Source organism: Ahaetulla prasina, chromosome 7, assembly GCF_028640845.1.
Source record: "Ahaetulla prasina isolate Xishuangbanna chromosome 7, ASM2864084v1, whole genome shotgun sequence".
NCBI classification, from domain to species: Eukaryota; Metazoa; Chordata; class Lepidosauria; order Squamata; family Colubridae; genus Ahaetulla; species Ahaetulla prasina.
The window spans coordinates 59643225-59666464 of record NC_080545.1 but is presented as its reverse complement, the minus strand read 5'-3'; the positions used below and the strand labels follow the sequence as shown (position 1 = coordinate 59666464).

General features: G+C 38.2%; 1 protein-coding gene across 1 annotated transcript; it reads left to right on the top strand.

Moving 5' to 3' along the window:
• Positions 1-313: 313 nt before the first annotated feature.
• UBE2N (ubiquitin conjugating enzyme E2 N) lies at positions 314-14785 on the top strand. Its single transcript, XM_058191129.1, has 4 exons — positions 314-458; positions 12974-13220; positions 13379-13519; positions 14120-14785. The coding sequence occupies exons 1-4, from the start codon at positions 429-431 to the stop codon at positions 14158-14160; spliced, it is 459 nt and encodes a 152-aa protein (XP_058047112.1). The 5' UTR covers positions 314-428; the 3' UTR covers positions 14161-14785.
• Positions 14786-23240: the final 8455 nt, after the last annotated feature.

Here is a 23240-nt window from a genome sequence, read left to right as displayed (position 1 = left end):
GTGCTAAATTTTTACGTGGTTTGTTTTAGTGTTTTATTCTTTTGTGTAAACCCAGCCAACTTTAATTGATTCAAGCAAATAACGGTTAAACAACCATGGTTGTTCAGGCAGAAAAAATAACCCCTCATTGGGATGAGAATTTTGCTACTTTGCCTTAGGCAACAGAATGCAGAACGGCCTTTCTCAGGCAAAGAGAGACGTTCTCGTCTTTAAGGGAGACTAAGAGCCGCGCCTTCTAGAGTCCTCCCGCTTAGGAAACCATTGGGTTCATTCATCCTCTCTTGCTGGCAATTGACACTACACTTCCCAGCTTGCCCCCGGAGGTGCTGCGGTGACGTTACGGGAAGTGAATCACGGGCTTCTTCCGGTAGCGCGTAAGCCCCGAGCGGAGTCGAGGTCCAGTGGAGACTATATCCTGATAAGACAAGATGGCTGGGTTGCCCCGCAGGATCATTAAGGTACCCGCTTTACTTCTCCTCTTGTCTGTTTCCTCTCCTCCCTTCCTCTCCCCTGCGGCAGCTGGAGGCAGGCCCCGCGTGTAGCTCGTGGCCGGGAGAGCCTGGAGCAAATGCTTCGGGGGCGCGGCGTTTCCGGTGAGGGAGACAGGCAGTGGTGTCACTCCGCTTGCCCGCGCCGCTGCTGCGGGGCGGGGGGGGGCGGCGGCGAGGGGGCGGCGGCAGGGAACAGCCACCGCCATTCGAGGCGCGCGCTCGCTCGCTCGCTCGCGTGCGCGTTATGTGCAAAGGAGCGACGGCCGATGGGTGCGTGACGGATGCAAGGAGCGCCGCGGGCGAGGCCTCGGCACCTCAGCCTGCCGGGAATGAATGGGAATTTCAGGCGGGGAGGCTTGCACGAGCCCCCTCCCTCTCCGGCCCTCCCCTCTTCCGGCCCTTTACCGCGCGGTCCACCCGCCCCTCAGTCCCTGCCCCGCCCTTCCCTTGGTTTATTCTGCGGCCGAAGAGGGAGGTGTTATGATGGGGCAACTGGCTAGAAATGTATGACCTGGAGCGGGGCCGGGTAGCGTCGGCCGGCCGGCAGGCGGGTGGAAACGGCTCAGCTGAATTGCTTCCCCAGAGCTCTGATATGCAGCCTCTACACTCGCCGCCGAAATAATTCTGCTCTTTTCTTTCCGATAAACAGCTAATCCGGGGAGAAGTGAGCGTGCTCTCCCTTCCCACGAGGAGGAAGGAGATGGTCAGTTTAGCGATGACTCATGAGTACCTCCTTAAGGAATTGTGCTTTCACCGCTTGCCAAATTGCCTTGCAGCTCCTTTCCCCACCTCCTGTGTTTTTGTTTTGAGTAAATCCAGATTTGGATAGAAGCTAAAATATTTTCATTTGAATGCATGTATCTTATGGCGGATTCTTGATGCCTCTGTGTGTGTGGCATAATTCGCTTTCTGCAGAATTCAATGTATAGTATTAAAACCATGAAGAAATGAAGGTGAATTAACTGTTAAAGCAATCGATTGACTTAAAATAAATCCACTTACAAATTGTCAGTCTTCTATATGTATTTTGTTATTTGTAGTTGAATATGAAAATCTGTTCCAGTGTTAATAGAGCACTTACAACTTCTCTAGCTAAGAGGGGTATAGGAAGGAAATGCATATCCACTGGTGATAGGGCCAGAATGGATTTCCCAGAGACTCAGTTATGCTGAAGGAAGCAAGGCAGATGTATGAGAAGCTACCTCCACCCTTGGCTGGTGGAAGTTGTTCACTTTTCCTTCGTCTCCATGGCTGTTTGATAAATATAATTAGAAATTTAGTAATATAAAATTTACTAGTGTTTACTAGGAGTTATAGGAACTATGCACACACATGATACATACAAACAATAATGTACTTTGATAACTTATACTAAAATCCTTAACACATTGTAGTCTTATGGCTTTCTCCAAGATACAATTAATTGGTTTGTATTTTAGAATGACTTTTCTGGGAAGGCTCAGCTTTAGTGATGAAATATCTCTTCATTGGAGTAAAACACCAGTTAAAACTGCAACTGTAAATTTCTTTTAACTGGTAACTTACAAAACTAGTTCACAATGTTCAATATTACTAAAGGAGCAACACCAAGCCAATTTTTATTTGCTCAAATGTCCTTCCTGTAGCTTTCTTGTTGACCATTTTGGAAATGGAATGTTGAAATAAAAAGACCTTTGATATGATCAAGCAGGTAAATAACACTATTATTACAATAATGGAACAACTTATAATAGTTTTAATCCAAACTGAGAAGAAAGCATCAAGGTTGAAGAAAGGGTTGTTTTTTTTTTGGTAGATTTGGTTTACTTGACCAAATTATTCATAGACAGGTGTTATTTGGAATGATTACATTGGCATTTCAAAGTTACATTTAGTTACTAGCCATTGTAGTTGATAATACAAACCTGCAGCTAATTACCGTAGATAAATCTTGGAAACAACTGGAGGAGAAAAATGTCTCTTCACAAAAGGAATGGATCTCTGAGCAACAGCCACCAAATATAAGAATGAGTGATTAATTGCATTCTTTCTTAGAGAATAGGCAAACATATTTCCTTTAGCACTACCCAGATATATGGGTGATATACCTGATATGATATAATCCTTGTTCCACTAAGCCTGAGACTCCCAAGTCTGTTGTAATATCTGAGAATGGTGCTGATATGAATAACACTCATTTGGTCCACAAATCCCTGGTACTCGGACCTGGTAAAATCTTTCACATTTTAACAATGGGATCATCCAAGAGGATACACCTACTCAGAACCTAGTTGGTTAGTAGCCAAATGTATGGAAATTGAGTGGACATTTTGTTAACCTGAGGTACAATAACAAAACTAAGCTGTCCTAGCATTCTAAAGAACTTCTATTTGTGTATATTAGTGGCTCATATAGCGAGCTATCTGTAGACAGGCTAAAAATAATATCACCAATATCAGACTCCATTCCCCAGATCCTGACCTTTCTATAAATTGGGATCTTGCATAAGTATCAGCCTTCCCTTTAGTCCTGTTACCAGGAAGCATTGAACCTTTCTTGGCATCATCAAGAGATTCCTAAGTGGGAAGGATCCCTGTTAACAGCTCCCTGTTAACAGCTATCCAGAAGTATCTGTTGTGGGGTTTTCAGCTAGTATTACAAGTCATAACCTGAGCCCTGATTGAACTTTTATGTGAGTCAGCTTGGAACTCCCTGCATGAAGTAACATTCCCTAGTGCCATAACTTTAAACATTGCTCTGTACCAAGAAAAAATTGTGTGTTACCTAGCCAAACGTTATCATCATCATCATATCTGTGCCTAGACCAGGGTTGTCAAAACAGGCAGTCTGCGGGCCAGATGCATCATCTGCAGGCCATGCCCACCCCAGCTTTTCAAATGGGGAAAACGTTGTGAAATGTCATGTGATAGCAACATGACGCTGCGAGTTTGATACCCGTGGTCTAAACCAACATTCATGACAAAGATGAATTTAGCGTTTTATTGGGGTCAGGAAAGTATCTTTTCCTTCCACTCAAATTCTAGATTTAGTTAAAGAGGCATCAGCACAAGTTGGATACCAATCACAATTTAATTGAGCAGAATAGAGAGATTCAGAGTTATGGATAGCCATGTGTAATTCTTCAAATGTCCCATCTTGGCTATAATTCCTATCTTATCATCATGATCTGCAGATGAATCAAGGATTGCATCTGGCTAGTCTTCAAAAATCAGAACAATCTTGCTCAGGTGGAATTGTGTCATCTACCAAAAATGCACCATTTCAGTTCCCCTAGGCAATAATGCTCCCTGGGAGATGTAAAAAAAAGGCCTTTTTTTACAGTAGAAACAAGGCATCTAGCTCAGTGGTGGGTTTCAAATTTTTCACTACTGGTTCTGTAGGTGTGGCGTGGTGGGCGTGGCATGGCTTGGTGAGCTTGGCAGGGGAAGGATACTATAAAATCTCCATTCCCACCCCACTCCAGGTGAAGGATATTGTAAAATCTCCATTCCCTCCCCAATCCAGGGGAAGGTTACTGCAAAATCCCCATTCCCTCCCAATCAGCTGGGACTCGAGAGGCAGAGAATAGATCGGGGCAGGGCCAGTCAGAATTTTACTACCGGTTCTCTGAACTATTCAAAATTTCTGCTACCGGTTCTCCAGAACTGGTCAGAACCTGCTGAAACCCATCTCTGAGCTAGCTCACCCTGGCGAAAGAAAGAAAAGGGAAAATATGAATGTATCATGGGCTCCATCAATATTTGTATGTTCTTTAAACTGGCTCATATTTGTTGCTACTTTTCTCAAGTGTTTCTAATTCAATTCTCTTTCTGGCTTCACATTCCCAAAACTAAAAGTAGTGTCAAAATCTTTCATGCCCTACATTGAGAATGAGGAGAAAGAGATGATGGAACACTGTGTCTTTGCTGTAAAAAATGATCCCGCCAACAAATACATTAGTTTTATGTTTTGATTTGGACAATTCAGGAGCAAAGTTTAAAGAAATTGGTTTGTAAACATCTTGAAAACTAAACAGTAATAATGACCAGAAGTTACAATAATTTTTCCAAGGGACTAGTCTTGCCAGATATCTCATTTTTTTCCTTCAGTTGATAATTGGAATGCTTTAAAATAACATATCTTGCTTTCACAAAATTGACAACATTTTGACAAAATTCACAAGAGGTAAATGTGGTGCTTTTCATTTAGGAAGCAATAATCAAACACACGGAATGGGAAATATGTAGTCTGGTCACTTGTGAAAAAGATCTTGGAATAATTATTAATTACAAATAATATTGGTGGATGTTTTGATATGTCTACAGAAAAAGGCAAATGCAGTATTAGGTTGGATCAACAGAACTATGGCCTTCAGATTACAGGGATAACAATTCTCTTTATTCTGTATTGGTTGGATCTGCTTTGAGTACAGGTAGTCCTCCACTTACAACAGTTCATTTAGTGACTGTTCAAAGTTACAACGGCATTGAAGAAAGTGACTTATGACCATTTTTCACACTGATGACCGTTGTAGCATCTCCATGGTCACGTGATTTACATTCAGATGCTTCACAGCTGACTCACATTTATGATGGTTGCAGTGTCCCAGGGTCACTTGATCCCCTTTTGCAACCATCTGACAAAGTCAATGGGGAAACTAGATTCACTTAACAAACCTGTTATTAATTTAACAACTGCAGTGATTCATTTAACAAATCTGGAAAGAAAAGTCATAAAATGGGGCAAAACTCCCTTAATACATTTCTCACTTAATATAGAGTTTGGTCTCAATTGTGGTTGTAAGTTGAGAACTACCTGTACTATGTACTGTACTGTTTGCCATGCTGTAAGAAAGTTTCAGAAACGGTAGACCAGATTCAGAAGACATCAGGAAGAATAATTGGAGATTAGAAAAAAGTTCTGTGAAAAGAGGTTGAAAAATATATATTTTATTATAGAAAATTGGGGTGGATAAGAATAATGAATTTAAACTATAGGATAGCAAATTACCATTAAATATTACAAGAAAAAATGGAGTTATTTGGAACTAATTATACAAAGAAGGGTTGGATTTGCTCTATATTTAGTATGTTCAAATATAATCTATATAACTGGTGGGACTTCTTTAATTGGGATTTTAGGATGGACCTGATGGCCACTTCATATTGTATGATGATAATGTGCTGTTAAAATTTTCTAGAACTCTTGCATATTTATAATGACAAACTTTTTTCTGATTTTTACTGCTATATTCTCACTGTGCCTGTGCACTGCAGTACAATCATTTCTGGACCAGTAACAGTTTGTACATTTGTTCTGTACCATTGGCAGCAATTTAACGTCTGCATTAATAAAGTAACAAAAGTGCATTTGAAAAACTGGTTCTATAAATATGATTCAGTATGTTAAATTGAAAGTTTTAAAGAGGTCTTCAAGTGTCCATCCTTTTTTATAATAGATATAGTATTTTTATAAATAGATCTCTAGAATCTTTGGATTCATTAACATAATTGTTTTATCTGATGTTATATTTTAAATTGATAGGGTATATTATGCCTTCCACATATTATTTATCCAGTTTCTAAGAAGTTCAGCTGGGATGGCCAATATTAAGAGAGAATGGGAACTTCACTAACATTTGGAGATAATAAACATTTCCTAATCTGTAGGTAGCTTGTTAACTTTTATTTTAAATCTCTGATCAGATTATTTGTTAAATAATTATGTATGAAATAAATTAATATAGATATGACAAAATAAGTTTTAGGATGCCTCAAATGTCACTATGCTACAATCAGAATAAGATGAAGATTAATAATGTGGACACATATATTTCAATAAATAGAAAATATTATTTTCAGATACTTTTCTGAATGAATCGGGAGAAACTCTAGTAACTGGAAATCCTTCAGTGACTCTAAATATATGCAGAACTAAGAATTAGACAGAATTAAAGGAGATGTAAAAAGAACTAATGATTGATCAGGAAAGAAGATCTGCAGCTGTGACTACCATGTCATAGTTGTTTGATAATCAAGTTCTTGACTCCTGACTGAGATCTAATAATAGTTCTTTTAAAAATTACAATTAGGCATGGAAAGAAAAGATCAAGTGACAAATGGTGGTGAGAAAGACTAAAGGATTATATTAGGCAGTTAAAAGGTATTTTTGTCCATGGAGTTCTAACATAGATTGTTAATGTCCATAGATTTTGATATTAAATATAGTATAATAACGGTAAAAAACTTTATTAGGGATTACCTTGTGATAAGAGTTCAAGAAAAAATATTTTTCCACTGCAGGACTGGCAGCTTTTTCAAAATGATCTGATCTGTGATCTGTGTAAGGTGGTATTAAGGGAACATCTATAAGGCCACGTGAAGGTTCTGAGTGTAACTCTGGATATCAAGTTGTATGGAGTTGACTGAGGTACAGTCTGGCTTGGTTATCACTTGTCTTGAGAAAATAGACCAGGCCACATGGTATATGCATGTTCCTTTCAGTAGGTTAAGGTCTCCTGGGAGACAATATATAATTAGATCCAGATAATGGTGAATTCATTTCTGAGGGAGGAAGAGTTCCTGCCAACTTCTCAAGAAGCAGTAGTCTTTTCCCTTAATGAACCATTGCTGGTCTAATGGTCCTGGACAATTTTCATTCTGTCTATAATCTTCCTTTTATAGCGAGTGCTGAGAAGGTAGCTGAGTTGCAAGGTGGAGGTGGCTAAGGACCTTGGCAAAAACACGTTAATCTTGCTTTTTGGTAAAGATTCAGACCTGGATAACGAGTTAGGTTTGATCACATTTGTTGGTAATTTTTCAAAAGACTGGAATGGAAAAATGCATCTATCCAGGTCTTCCTAGATCTCTCAGTAGTTTTTGATACCATCAATTATATGGACTAGTTTTAGTGGAAGCATATTATTGTGGCAGTTCTCCTTCTGGTCTAGTTTCAGTTAGTGGGGAGAAAAATCTAGCTCTAGACCCTATCCCCATTCCTATTTTACACCTATATCAAGCCACTGCTTAATATCATTGGTCAGCATGGGATTAGATACCATCAATATGCTGATTATATTTAACTATACATTGCTATTCTGGGCCAATCAACTGTTCAAGGTTTTCTCATAATATCTAGGATATGGGGACCTGGACGAGAAAAAACAGGATCTGGGTTGTAGGCTTCTACCCCCATATTGGGGGTAGGGCCAGTTGTTCCGAATCTGACCAAACACTAGTAAGGTCTCATATTCAGACCTACTTAGTGGCGATAAGAGCGGCAAAACGTGAGTATTTTTCCGTTCTTATTGCATCGGCAGAGAATCGCCCAGCCGCCCTGTTTAGGGTGACCCGCTCCCTCCTCCATCTGGGAGCACAGGAGGACCCCTTGCAAGGGCGTGCTGAGGATTTTGGACAATATCTGCACGATAAAATCGCTCAGATTCGGGATGGTTTGGACTCTGACTGGGTGGATTCGGGCGGGATGACGGACATAGGTCTTGAGGATGTTATCTGGGAAGAGTTCGATACGGTTGTTTCTGAAGACATGGACAGGATACTGGGGAGGCTGAACGCGACTACATGTTTATTGGACCCGTGTCCCTCCTGGCTGGTATTGACCACCCGGGAGGTTACATGAGGCTGGCTTCAGGGAATTGTCAACGCTTCCTTGACAGAGGGTGTTTTCCCTGCTGCCTTGAAAGAGGCCGTAGTGAGGCCTCTCCTCAAGAAGCCCTCCCTGGATCCAGCTGTTTTAGCGAACTATCGTCCTGTCTCCAACCTTTGCTTTGTGGCGAAGGTTGTAGAGAGTGTGGTGGCACAACAACTCCCACAGTACCTGGATGAAACTGCCTATCTCGACCCATCTCAGTCTGGCTTCCGGCCTGGGTACAGCACGGAGACAGCATTGGTCACGTTGGTGGATGATCTCTGGAGGGCTCGGGATAGGGGTTGTTCCTCTGTCCTGGTCCTATTAGATCTCTCAGCGGCCTTCGATACCATCGACCATGGTATTCTACTTCGCCAGTTGGAGGGGTTAGGAGTCGGGGGCACCGTTCTGCGGTGGTTCTCCTCCTATCTTTCTGACCGGTCACAGACGGTGTTGGCAGGAGGGCAGAAATTGGCCACGAGGTGCCTCATATGTGGGGTGCCACAGGGTTTGGTACTCTCGCCTCTTCTGTTCAACATGTATGTGAAGCCGCTAGGTGAGATCATCCGTGGTTTTGGGGTGCGATGTCATCTGTACGCTGACGATACTCAGCTATACATTTCCACCCCAAACCATCCCAACGATGCCGTTGAAGTGATGTCCCGGTGTCTGGAGGCTGTGCGGGTCTGGATGGGGAGAAACAGGCTTTGACTCAACCCTTCCAAGACTTAGTGGCTATGGATGCCGGCGTCCCGGTATAGCCAGCTGACGCCATCGCTGGCTGCTGGGGGTGAGTCATTGGCACCCACGGAGAGGGCTCACAATCTAGGCGTCCTCCTGGATGCACTGCTGTCTTTAGAAGAGCATATGACGGCCGTTGCCAGGGGGGCTTTTTATCAGGTTCGCCTGATACGCCAGTTGCGTCCCTTTCTAGACCGGGATTCCCTATGCATGGTCACTCATGCTCTCGTCACTTCCTGCCTGGACTACTGTAACGTTCTCTACATGGGGCTCCCCTTGAAGAGCACCCGGAGGCTCCAACTGGTTCAGAATGCGGCCGCACGGGTAATAGTGGGAGCAACTCGAGGCTCCCATGTAACACCTATCCTGCGCGAGCTGCACTGGCTTCCGGTGGTCTTCTAGGTGCAATTCAAGGTGTTGGTTATCACCTTTAAAGCGCTCCATGGCATAGGACCGGGTTATCTACGAGACCGCCTGCTGCTACCAATAGCCTCCCATCGACCCTTGTGCTCCCATAGAGGGGGTCTCTTCGGTGCCGTCAGTCAAACAATGTAGACTGGCGACCCCCAGGGGGAGAGCCTTCTCTGTGGGGGCTCCTGCCCTCTAGAATGAACTGCCTCCGAGGATACGTCAACTTCCTGATCTCCGGACCTTTCGCCGCGAGCTAAAGACCTTTCTGTTCCATCGTGCAGGGCTGGCTTAATGAAGTTTTTTATTGGGGTTTTAATATAGTTCTATTATAATTCTTTCAGCCTTTAATTTAATTAGTTTTTAAATGCTTTTTTAACTTTTTGATTTGTACTTTTTACCATGGCTGTAAACCGCCCTGAGTCCTTCGGGAGAAGGGCAATATATAAATTAAATAAATTAAATAAATAAATAAAATATTTGGGGATGTTCCATCTTTAGTTCTGAATGGGATAACACTCCCTAGACAAACCAGCGTACAATCTGGGGTCCTTTTGGACTTTTTAGTTCCACTTGCAAAACAGGTAGCAGTTGTGGTCAGAAGGTCCATTGCACAAATCCATTTTGTGCACCAATTGTGCTGCCCAGAGTCATTTTATAGTGAGATGGCTGGCATATAAAGTAAATAATTATGTTTGGATTAATATCCACAGTCACTTGTGCCTTGGTGACTTTCCATTTGAATTCTTGTAATATGCATGGGTGTGTCTTTGAATACTATTTAGAAGCTATCACTGTTCCAGAATGCAGTAGTGTAGGCAGTTAGATGGTGCACTCATGTAACTTCACTTCTTTGCAAGCTGCACTGGCTTTCCGTAGGCTCCTGGGTACAATTTAGGGTTCTAGTGATAAAGCCCTTTTAGGCAAAGGACCAGCTTATCCCCTTATCTTTTTATGTTTCTGCTGTCACATAAAATCTAGAGATGTTTTATGTGCTCCATGAAACAGTGCCATCTCATGGGACCCAGGTGATATGCCTTTTCCTTCGCAGCTCCTATATTATACAACATTTTTTGCCCAAGATTTGAATTCCTTGACCATTTTGGCCTATTATTTGGCTTTGAAAACTTCCCTCTTCAAGCATTGGACCAGGTGTTGAATGAGTCCATTCTGTAAGATGTTGGCATTTATTGGAGTATTGGTTTTTAAATTATTTTTGTTTTGATAATCTACCTAAATTAAGGGATTACAGGGTCGTAAAAAGAGAGTTTGTTTTTAGTGTTTAGCTCTTTTTAAACTTGATGTTAACTGCCCAGAATCACTATCTCTGGATTTGATGGCCATAGAAATCTATTAAATAATAATAAAATAAACAGCTTGTATTCTGAACCACATAGGACTGGATTTGAGAAAGTACTGTGAGAATAATAAAGGGGTGATAAGATACTTGTAGAATGATCAATCTGCTTAGGTAAAGAAAAGGATTTATCTTAGTTTCGGATGGCACTCAGTAAAAGAAAAGGACAAAGTCTTGAGTCAGATACCAAATAAGGTTTGTTTACTCTGATACAGCATGTTACAAGAATCTAGCCAGAAATGGCTTGGTAAAGGAGCCATGGTTCAGGAAACCAAAGAAGCTCACCCAAAATGGGTGAACTCAGAAACTTGTACACGAGTTAAGGAGAAGGAAGGGAAGAAAAGGAAAGACAAACCATCTCAGTGGGAACTGCTGTGAAAAAGAGTGTAGAGCATTGGCGCATTTAAGGTATTTTGTTAATCTTTAAGGGTGTGATATGGCCTCAGAATGGTCATGGGTGCCCATGTCACATTTTATCAGAATAACCTTATAAATGTATCTTTTCCTAGGGCATTATAACATTCATGCAACCCAGGAAAATATAAATTTTAGTTAGGGAGAGATATCTGCCTCAGAGCATCTTGTTGTACCGTGTGAATAGCTCTATAATTTAAATGTTTTATTTCCATGGGATCTCACAGTTACTCTGTACTCTGTAGTTCTTTAAGGAGGCATTGACAAATACATCTATTCTGAAATGTCTTTGTGGCTCCAAATTAATAGGGATATGGCAATGAATTATGCCATATCTCTATTAATCTTAATGTATTTCTTTAAGAGTTTGAAATGTGTCACATATACTTAGTGTATTTGCAATATATAACTGTATAAATTGTGTAGCAAGTACAAGGGCCTCTGGTGGCTCAGACTGCTAAGACAGTCTGTTATTAACACAGCTGCTTGCAATTACTGCAGGTTCAAGTCCCACCAGGCCCAAGGTTGACTCAGCCTTCCATCCTTTATAAGGTAGGTAAAATGAGGACCCAGATTGTTGGGGGCAATAAGTTGACTTTGTATATAATATACAAATGGATGAAGACTATTGCTTAATATAGTGTAAGCCGCCCTGAGTCTTCGGAGAAGGGCGGGATATAAATGCAAAAAAAAAAAAGTGCTGTATTCAACTAGTTGCTATGGCCAAAGAGGCTGTAGATCTCTTTCCTCTGATAGTAAAAAACAAAACTGGATTCAGGTATCTTAAGATAAAATATCCATTTGGTTTTAAATAATTATTTCTTCATTGTTAGATACAGATCTGTTTTTTCTAATGAAATTGGAGCAGAGAAACTAAAACAAAACTTTTTAATAATAAAAGAAGATTTTACTTTGCAAACTAAGAAAACATTTGTAAATCTCAGAGAACAGAAGCAGTTCTTTCAGACACAAGCATAGAAAAATATAATACTATGAATGAGGTAGCGTTATGCTTCATAACACTACTGAATATTGTCGTGTACAGTATCTCTCTCTCTCTCTCTCTCTCTCTCTCTCTCTCTCTCCATCCATCCATCTAGAGTCTAGATATCTCTATCTAGACTCTATTAAATAAATAAATAGTTTAGGTTTTATTTATTTTGTTTAGCAAAATCAGTTTCTGTGCTTTCTCAAGGTATATCTGAAAACTTAAAAGATATCAGCAAATAGAAATTTAAACAAATTGTCAACTCTTAGTAATTTTTTTTCAAATCTGTTTTTCAAATAGATCTGAAAGAACATAAGAAATTTGATGACACACTGGTGCCTGATTTGTCAAACTAAAGTTTTTTTTTTATGAAACAGTTTTTATATTTAACCATGCATGTTAAAAGTAGTTTTCTTAGTACTGTATTAGAAGGTGGTTCTGATTATTTCTTCTGTTAATCAGGAGAGTAAGAGCAGGGATAGCTGATGTGTTTCATCTAGTGTGGTAGAAACTCACTTCCAAAATAACAACAACTGTGTGCAAACAATCATGTTATTAGTTCTAAGACTTTCAGGTTTCAGTGAGTCACTGGTCTCATGTCCCCAGATGAACCCAGAGCAAGAGCTGCAAGGTTACATAGATATTATATAGAATGTTGATCAAGGACAATTTGAGCAGGTGTTTACAGCAGCAGAAGACCTCAAATATAGAAAAAATTGTATTAAAAATTAATAGGAAAAAAAGTTGGCCCCAAAGAAAGACAACAGCATTAAGAAAACTTTGATAGATGAGCTGAGCCACGATTTTAGTAGTTATTCCAACAGACAAACCTGCATTTACAGTGGAAGAGGGAAGAGATAAGGAAATGGCAGCATTTATCCTTGAATCGTGTCATTTCAAGGCATGAACTCTTACCAACAACTGCTGTGTTGTTTTTTTCTCTTTCAGGAAACCCAGCGCTTGCTGGCAGAACCTGTTCCTGGCATAAAGGCAGAACCAGATGAAAGCAATGCACGTTATTTTCATGTGGTCATTGCAGGGCCACAGGATTCCCCCTTTGAGGGTGGGACATTTAAACTTGAACTATTCCTTCCAGAAGAATATCCAATGGCAGCTCCGAAAGTACGTTTCATGACCAAAATTTATCATCCTAATGTAGACAAATTGGGAAGAATATGTTTAGATATTTTGAAAGGTAAGCATTTTGGAATCATTATTACAATGATACCTTCTTTTAGCAGATTGTGAAGATATTCAGAAATTATTTCAGTGATGTCCCAAGTTGGGAGGTGTGGGAGAAAGAGTGTCTTTATTAGAAATGCTGCTGTAGTACCCTCTCACTTGCTTCCTCAGATAAATGGTCTCCAGCTTTGCAGATCCGTACAGTTCTGCTATCAATCCAGGCTTTGTTAAGCGCACCCAACCCAGATGATCCACTAGCAAATGATGTAGCTGAGCAGTGGAAGACCAATGAAGTCCAAGCCATAGAAACAGGTGTTGTATCTTCATTCTAGGTCTAGTACCTCCCTTCAAGATACCTACCTACTACCACCATCCCCTTTTCCTCTCTTTCTCTTTCTGATGTGGGTGATTTGAAGAGAGTAGGGCCCTCCTGTGTTTCACATTGCTTTACTTTTGCTTTCATTCTATAAACATATTCAGTTTATAGATATACATGCAAGCAGTTAACTTTTTAAAATGAAGGACTAACATCTGGTTCAGCATCATTTCTGCCTACCCTCCATTGATGAAGTTTACTTCCCGGCTAGTTTGTTAAGGTTACTTGAATAAGCATATTGTATATACCAGAAAAAAACATTAGATAAATTACTTTTCCAAATGGTACTGCTTTAGTGTCACAAATGAGACATACCGATCACAACTAATTATGATAAATGCTGCATAACATTGTCGTTATCATGCGAATTTTATGAATTTTATCAATTCATAAAAAAGGAAACCCATGGCACAAATATAGATAGAATACTGTAACAGATTTTCAGCAAAATCAAATAAGTGGAGCAAAGAGAATATATTTAAATTTCTGTACCTTACTTTTTTGACTAATATATCTTTTTTCCTTTTTTTTTACAGCCAGAGCATGGACTAGGCTATATGCCATGAATAATATTTAAAATGTGCTCTAAATTAGTGTGCATCACTTTTTCCTGTTCTGCCAAGACCTCTTCCTTTTTTTTGTTTTCACGTAATGGACAGAGTCTTAGAAAACTTTACAGAATAAAAACCCAGACATCAGTTCTTTGGTGATTTAAATGCACATTAGCAAATCTGTGTCTTGTCCTAATTCACTCCTGTTCTGCATGAGCAGAGGCTAGAAGTATCATCAGGATTGTTTGTGAAATTGTTTAAAAGCAGTAGCACATCTCTGCTTTTAATGATTTTTTCCCATCATGAGTTAAGTGTAAGCACTGTGAATGAAAGTAGTCAGGGTTAGCTGCAGGGGTTTTTGTTCTAATTGTGTGGGCTCTTCCTCCCTTTTTTATGGTGATGCTAATTGCATTGGTTAAAGCAGCTAACCAGTTATATTCTAGCCAAGTCTAACTTAGCTGTAGCTGGACAAGCTTGGTTGTTTGAAAAAAAAAAATGGGAACATTAAAGATCCATTCACTAATAATATTGTGATTCTGCTGTCAAGTGTAAAAATCTTCCTTTCAAGAAAAAGCTTGTGACCATTTTGTATGGCTTGTCTGGAAAATCTTCTGTAAATCTTATGTTTTAGTAAAATATTTTGTTATTCTACTTTGCCTTTGTACAGTTTGTTTTAATGTGTTCTTTTTCCCCTTTTCAATTGTGACAATCGCTTTTTTAAAAAACAAAGCTGGATTGAAACTGTCTGATTTCATCAACCTAAAAACTGTAGTATAATCTTGGCTTTTTTTCCGACTTGTATTAATGCCTTACTAGTGTTCATAATATTTTTTGTTTTTGTGTTTTTAAAAAGCCTTTGATAATGTAGTAGCTTATCAGAGACTTAAATAGGTTAGATGCATCATTGATGTTTTGTACATGCAGTGTAAAGTACCACTAAAGCAGGAAGCTAGCAAAACAAACAGCAATTTTGGGTGTGTATGTAACTTGTCTGTCTTGTGTTAAGTATTATCGGGTATCGGACTATACATTTAAAGATAATTTGCATCTTTTAAAAATGATCCTGTGCATAGAATTAAATCCTACATTATGGTGAATTAAGATCTTTATGGCTAGCTTTGTTAAATCTGGTTTTATCTATAACCCGTACATTACCAGGGTTTTCCTCCTTTTCTTAATTTGGAATACAGATCCCCCCCCCAATCATGTTAAGATGCAAAAAAGCCCCACAAGGGCATATTTTGAACACATTTCTCACTTCCACACTTCCTGGAAACTTCCTTTTGTTACCCTATGTCTTTGCCTTGACTATCTTCTAAACTTTGTGCTTTCAATGTGGCCAATGTAATGCCAATTGCCATGGACAATATCTGTCTTGTAGTTCAGGGGACAGTATTGAAATCCATAATTTTCCCATCATACCTGTGCTAGTATCATCTGGGATTTCTATATAGAATATGGTGTATGTATTGTGCTCTTATGTAAGATAAATATGTATTAAAATCACATTTTCAACAGACAAATGCTTTTAGTGATGGTATTGTCCCCCGAGTTGATTGCATTATAGCATAATAAAAGGTTCATATATTTTAGCAAGAGAGATTATTTTAAAACGGTTTCTCTAAAAGCTGGCTATATATATATATATATATATATATATATATATATATATATATATATATATATATATATATATATATATATATATATATATGTTTTCGGAGGTTTTTGCGGGTGTTTGTATGTAGGTCTTTGGTTATTCGGGTTTTCTCCCACGTAAAATTGCAAGTGTCTTGGCTACGTTTCAACGAAGTCCACGCGGAAAGCAGACTCAAACCCACACCGATGATGAAGCACGATCACGGACCAGAAGCCAAACCGCAACTGCATCATTAGCCACTTCAAACCCCTCCAATCCATACATGCAGCAGACTGACACCCACCATGAAGATGTGGCATGACCACGAATGCGAAGCCAAACAACAGCAATGCAGATCATCAACTCAAATCTCCCTGCAACTCAGACTAACCTGAGCACAATCAAGCCCCCACCCAAACCGAACACACCCCCATCCAATCAGAGCACAGCCAACCCCACCATCCAATCAGAGCATAGCCAAGCCCCCAACCAATCAGAACACACCCCCACCCAATCAGAACACAGCCAAGCTCCCAACCAATCAGTTCAACCCCCACTAGCAGTTAAAAGGAAGAAACAGCTGCGATCACACATTGCTCCTAGAAGCACGAAGCTGAAGACACCAGCCTGAAGATGACGAATGAGACTTTGTCAAAACATCGCCAAGACACTTCCAATTTTACGTGAGAGAAAATCTGAATAACCAAATATATATATATATTTATATATATATATATATATATATATATATATATATATATATATATAGGTCTTTGGTTGTTCGGGTTTTCTCCGTGTAAGTGAAATATCTTAACAGCGTTCGACAGTCTCATTAAATCATCTTCAAACTTCAGCTTCGTGCTTTAACAGCTGCGATCACACATTGCTCCCAGAAGCACGAAGCTGAAGCCTGAAGATGACGAATGAGACTTCGTCGAAACGTTGCCAAGACATTTCCAATTTTACACGGGAGAAAACCCGAACAACCAAAGACCTACATACAAACACCCGTGAAAACCTCAGAAAACATATATATATATATGTAGGTCTTTGGTTATTCGGGTTTTCCAGGTTTTCTCCCGCGTAAAATTCTCGCATAAAACCCGGAAAACCCGAATAACCAAACACCTGCGAAAACCTCAGAAAACGTGTATATCTATCTATCTGTCTGTCTACCTACCTACCTACCTACCTACCTACCTACCTACCTACCTACCTACCTACCTATCTATCTATCTATCTATCTATCTATCTATCTATCTATCTATCTATCTATCTATCTACCTTTACAGATGTAAATTCTTCCATATTTGATTGATAAACATAAACAATACATATTTGTAGTATAGTGTAATTAAAACTATTAGTGAAATACATATCTGATTTTGACAATGCCTACTATCTAATATATTTTGCTTCAGCTTGTATATAATACTTTTGTTTAACTAGATATTCACATAGCATATGCCTTTGTAGTGTGTATTTTGACATCCCCTTTGGCATTTTTCTGATATTCAAAATACTTCTGCTGTGGATTTACACTGCTTTTATTTATTTTAAGAACGCTTAACGGCTGAATGTTTGGTTATTATATTACTTACATTCTAAGATATAACCACTAAACTATATTTATTGGAAAACAAAATGCCTATAAATAAAATTTGTCTTTAAAATCCCAGAAGCATTTTGACCTTAAATTAATTGTGAGAAGTGGTTAATCAGAATCCTTAGTTTTCAAATGTATTGCATAATCCAGCCAGACTTAATTATGGGTTTTATTTGAACTGTTTATAGACTGATATCAGGCATTTGCTTGCAGAAAGTACCACTAAGCTCTTCTGTAAATGCATAGGCTGACTGGTTTAAGTATATTCTGTTGAACTAAATGGAACTTAAAATATTTTGCATTATACCCCCCCCCTTTTCTTGCATGTAATGAAATGCTACATGTATATTCAGGTAAGTGAATATATTGTGTATATATTTAAATTCTGAATATTATGCAGATATATACATTGCCATCAAAATAGTATGTAGAAATATATATACATGTCTTTTTAAAATAGAGGGTAAGAACTGCTTCAAAGTTTATGACGTAAGTTATATATTGAATTCAAACATTCTGTAGCTGTGATGGTGAACCTATGGCACGTGTGCCAGAGGTGCCACGCAGAGCCCTCTCTGGGCATGCATGCGGTGGCCAGCTACTCTTCCGGGTTTCATCGTGCACATGCGTGACGGACAGCTGGTCTTCGCGTGAAGATCAGCTGGTCGGCACTCATGTGCATGCCAGAACCCAGAAGAGAGCAGCTGGCAACCATGCGCATGTGCACTGGACAGCTGCTCTTTTCTGGGCTTTGGTGCTCTAGTGCGCATACACGCGCTTCAATTTCACCACTCGGTGCCAAAAAGGTTAACAATTACTGTTCTATAGGGACAACATAATTTTTTCCCCAAAAGCCTCTTGTGAATTCTTAGCTCTAAATATTGACAAGTGAGGTTTCAAAAAGCATAAATTATTTTATTTTAAATCTAAATCTCATTTTATATCATCAAAAATTGCCAGGTGTGAAAGATCAGATCTACACATGAAGGTTCAATTGAATTGATTTATTGCTAAAAGCCTATGCACAGGAATCGTCTCAATGTCAGCACCTGGTTAGAGTTAAGTAAGGGTCAACAGCACTCAAGGTGGTGGGTGGATTTAATCTGCTTGTGGCTAAATAGGAATTTTAGGCTGATCCTCCTTTTTTGAATACTTGTATTTGGTCAAGTGTGGTTAAACACACAAGGAATTGTCTTCAGTACAGAAGCATTCAGTGTAGAATAACTTTATTGTCAATTTGAATGTACACTAATGAGCATACGTTAAAATAAAATTTTGTTGCATTTGTATGCAATGGGTCTCCACCTCCAATATACACTACATAAATGTAATAAAATAAATACAAAATTATGCATATACCCACATATATTATATGACATGGAGAAATTACAGTAACAACAAAAACATTAATAGTAATAGTAATAATTGATTGCACTCAGCTAGAACTTGATAACTTGGATTGAAAGGCAAGAAAACTAATGACAATGTACCATGCTGTGCACCCAAAAAGTGATATTGATCGATTGTACTTGCCCACATCTCAAGGTGGCAGAGGATTCTTACAGGTGAAACGAACTGGAAGAGGAAAAATATGGCTTAAATGACTACATAAAAAAAAAGCAAAAGAAGCTCTGTTGAAGGAGATGAACAAGAGAAACCTCTTGAAAACCGCAAGATTGAAAGCAGAATATCGAAAAGAAACAATTGAGCATCGAGTTTCTAACTGGAAAAAGAAGTCTATAGGCAGTCAATACCTGAAGGCCATTGAAGAAAAGGTAGATACAAAGTTAACATGGAGATGGTTGAGATCAGTGGGATGAAGAAAGAAACTGAAGGCTTCATTTTGGCTGCCCAAGAACAAGCCTTGTAGTGTAGACCAATTCCATGAAATCAAAAATTCAACATGTCAGTAACAACAGCAAATGCCACTTAAGCGAAAAGAAAGATGAAACAGTGGATTATCAGTGGCTGCAGCAAAATCTGACAAACTGATTATCTACAATGTCATGATCTTGTTGCCAAAATCATACACTAGAAGCTTTGCCACAAGTTTGGGTTCAAATGCAGCAAAACAGAGAAACAATTAGAAAAAAATAATGAAATACTGTGATCTGCAAATTGAAGTTTAGTGATTATGAAGGAAGAAAACAATGGTTGTACCAATAGTAATAGCTGTGGAGCAATATCCAAAGGGTTGCCTAGATGCATGGAAATTTTGAACTTATCAGGCCTGTATATTCTGTATATTCTGACTTTGCAAAAAACCACCTTACTCGGAACTGCCTATATACTTACACATTACTTTAACAGCTCTTAGGTTCTTGGTTAGGACTTGAACTGTTACGTTTTTACCAGTCCCTGACTGTAAATTGAATTGAAGATTAAATCTTAAATAATAATAATAGTATTAGTAGCAATAGTAATAGTAATAATATTGATAATAATAATATAATAATAATACCTAGGATGCTGACCGCAACCCGTATAAACCATCAGCACCAGTCAATGATATTTGTGATATATTTTTAAATGTTCAGTTGACTGAGTTTCATGTTTAATGAATAAAAGTTTATAATAATAATAAATAATACAAATAAAAGGGGGAAGTAAAGAAATTCTGCCATTCCTTCTCTTACAAAAGTTAAATCAACTCTTTTTAAAGTCCAGAAATATAACGTAGTTGAAGATATTTGCAATTTATATCAATTTATATCTCTACATTTATTAAATGAATGATGTAATATCTGTTATCAAATTATATTGTATTTTTCCTCTTTTGTCTATCCAAATTTATGGAATTGACTTAGTCTAAATAGTCCTGGTAGATATGCAAAGTTCAGTTATTTATTTATAAATAGTTCAAATAATCTGGATATATCTGAGCTGAGTTCTCTATTGGTATTAGCTGATGAGAAGGATTTGATGTTTCCATTGTCTACAAATAGGCTCTACAAATTTGAAAAACGTAATGTTTATTTTAACACAGGGAATTTTAAGCAGAAAGATTGGGCCCTTCACTGAATTGAAGTAGATGTGTTCCATATTATTGTGATTCTAAAAACAATATTTCTATTTAATCCAATAAACAGAGTTATGAATTATAAGATTAAATTAAAATTATCATCTCTACTAAGCCAGTTCCCATACTTGCAACAGTAATGAAATGGAAATCCCTGGAGACACAGCACATACATGCATACATACATGCTTTGCATGAATAAACCTTTTAGCTGAAAAGTAAACAATATTTTGATTAATAAAGTGTAATTATGCCCTAAGGAAAATGAGAATTGGATGTTTTAAAAAGAAGCTTATTTCTAGTGCATTATGGTTACTATGAATGGTCTGATTTAGTTAAATCATGGTTTATATGTATATAAACAATGTCCTTCATGTACATTCCTACCATTTTATAATTATTTTAAAATGCCTGATAGGATCTGTTTGACATTTTTGCCTGTAATGTTATGACATTGAAATAAAAGGAAGAGTGATGATTTGTTGTACAGCGAGCTTTTCATTGGAGAATCCCCCGCTGAAAAATAAGGCTGGCATTATCATCACATTGATTTTTGTTTCTTTTGCAGATATTTAAAAGCCATGCTGGCAGTAGCAATTCACCATATGCCCTCTGAAATAGGCAAATGTAGAATGTGAGCCCAAGCCCCAAGTTAAAGCAGCAGGTTTTCTTGATAGAAGCTGGCTTCTATGCTTTCTACTTGGCATTTCTGTTGGAAGAAATGGTTCAGTTCATCAGGGAAATCAGCTGTTTTAAGGCTGGGCCTCTTTATGAGCAGTTGGTAGAGTTTAATAGTTTTTATATAACTTCTTTTTGTGTTGCTTTCTGTCTCTTATCGGCTTGCTTTAAATTTCCCCTTGCCCTTCCTTGTCTTTCCCTGTTAAAACCTTTATGCTCATCCAGCAGTAAGTCTGAAAATATTCTCTGGTAAGGCTTACTCCCAAGAAGGCTGGGGTCTTCACATATATGTGGAAGAAATATCAACCATCTTTCTAATCAGTTGAAGAATCATGACCTGTTTATAGTAGTAATTCACTGGGATTCATGTTTAATGACTAATTTACTTATTTTCTGGTTGGCAACATAAAATACACTTGATTTGTTGGAAGCCACAATCTGATTTGATGCTGAAACATCAGTATGATTTTTCATTATTACTCGGACCAGTTTTGTTGTATTTGAAAATGAAGTTTGTACATAGATTTAAATGATAACAAAGGGTTGTAACTTGTGTGGTGCCATGATTGGGTTTTCTACTAGATTCTGAAGCATTTAAAGTTTTGAAGGCCCTCTTGTGTAAATTCAGATAGTTATCTCTCTTATCATATTTGCTTTCAGTTTGAAAAAGGATTAAGGTTCTACATGTTCTGTGGGAAGTCTGTTACCTTAGTATGTCATCTTTATAAGGCTATCATATGATAGGGAAAGAGGACTGAGCAAAGCATGCTTAGGGGATTTGTGTGTTGCATAAACTCCACTAGGTTTATTTGTAAAATGAAGTTACTTGAGTTCTCAAATAGCTTTTGAAGTTGAATATGAATATGACAAAGGGGAGTTCATGGCTTGATGTCAGTACCATTTTCTTACTTTAGTTTACTGCTTACATTAAGAAAAAATAATTAGAGTTGTCAGTCCTTAATTTTGATCCTAAAAACTAGAACAAGGAAGTTTATATCACAATGTTTCTTCATGCTATGCTGCAGTGTATGATAAATTGTAGGGATAACTTTGTTTTTTAATGCTCAAAACAATTTTTGTTCTCAATGCGTGAAGAAAACATTAATATTCAGAAGTAACATGAGCTGAGAAGTATTTCTACAAATATTCTTAGCTAGGAATTTTGAAGGAATAGGCAGAAGAATGTTTCAGTGAAAGCTTAATTCTTTATTACTGTTCTAGTTGTCATATTGATTCTTGCTTATTATAAAAATATTAACATATTTTTTTCTTCACCTGGGGATCTTTCTATTTAATTGGGTGGTCCACCTGAGTCCATAATCTGGTGAGCAGGACAACAAGGCTAAGTGATTGACTATTGGTATATGCAGCTGACATTATTCCTAAGAATTCTTTATAGTACTCTACAAAACTGGACAAACAGTACAGTTAATGAAAGCTAAGTAGTGACTGACAAGCTGGAAGGACTAGTTCACATAGCTGTCCTACAAGAATCCATTAAAGGCTTATGATTCTAGTGATGTTGATGTTGCAGGCTCTCAAGTGAATGGTGATATCTATGAGAGTAGGCTTGTTTCCATGTGGCAGAATGCTTATTGTGTAGCTAATGATAGTGTGAAGCCAAATAATGTAGCTTTCTGGTTTCTAGGTATACTTCAAGTATATTCTAGGTACCTTGTATATTATTAGCTTGCATATATGTGGTATGTAAAAATTTCCAAGCTAACGTCTTGAGGCCATGATCTCTGCACCAATCTATTTTGGAGATTGATATCATGATTTGTACTTTTGATTATTTTTGGAAATGATTTTTGGTAAGTTTGCAAGTTTCAGCTATCAGCATAGGTGCTTTACTTCCTCTAGAATTTTCAATCATATATGCATTCTGTTATGTATGTACTTCTATAGTAGTGGGAACCACTAGAGTTAATGTAAATGAGAACAGACTCATGGCGCTGTCTGTGCAGTTTTCACATTCAAGACGTGAGGATGGCATGCAATTATGCTGTGACTCTATTTTCATTTACAACAGTTGCAGTAGTTCCTACTGTAATTCTCCCTGTTGTTTTAATTCGTGACAAATTTTTTGCTTCTTTGTGCATCCAGATTGTAGATAGAGTTTGCGTTGTTAAGGCTAGAACACAGGTTGTCATAGGATTTGTTT

What these genes read in the sequence shown, in the direction of transcription:
- UBE2N (XM_058191129.1), top strand. Translation starts at nt 429, where the DNA reads ATGGCTGGGTTGCCCCGCAGGATCATTAAG. An exon ending in ATGTTTAGATATTTTGAAAG is followed by an intron (nt 13,221 to 13,378) that starts GTAAGCATTTTG and finishes TTGCTTCCTCAG; the next exon opens with ATAAATGGTCTCCAGCTTTG. An exon ending in AGTCCAAGCCATAGAAACAG is followed by an intron (nt 13,520 to 14,119) that starts GTGTTGTATCTT and finishes TTTTTTTTACAG; the next exon opens with CCAGAGCATGGACTAGGCTA.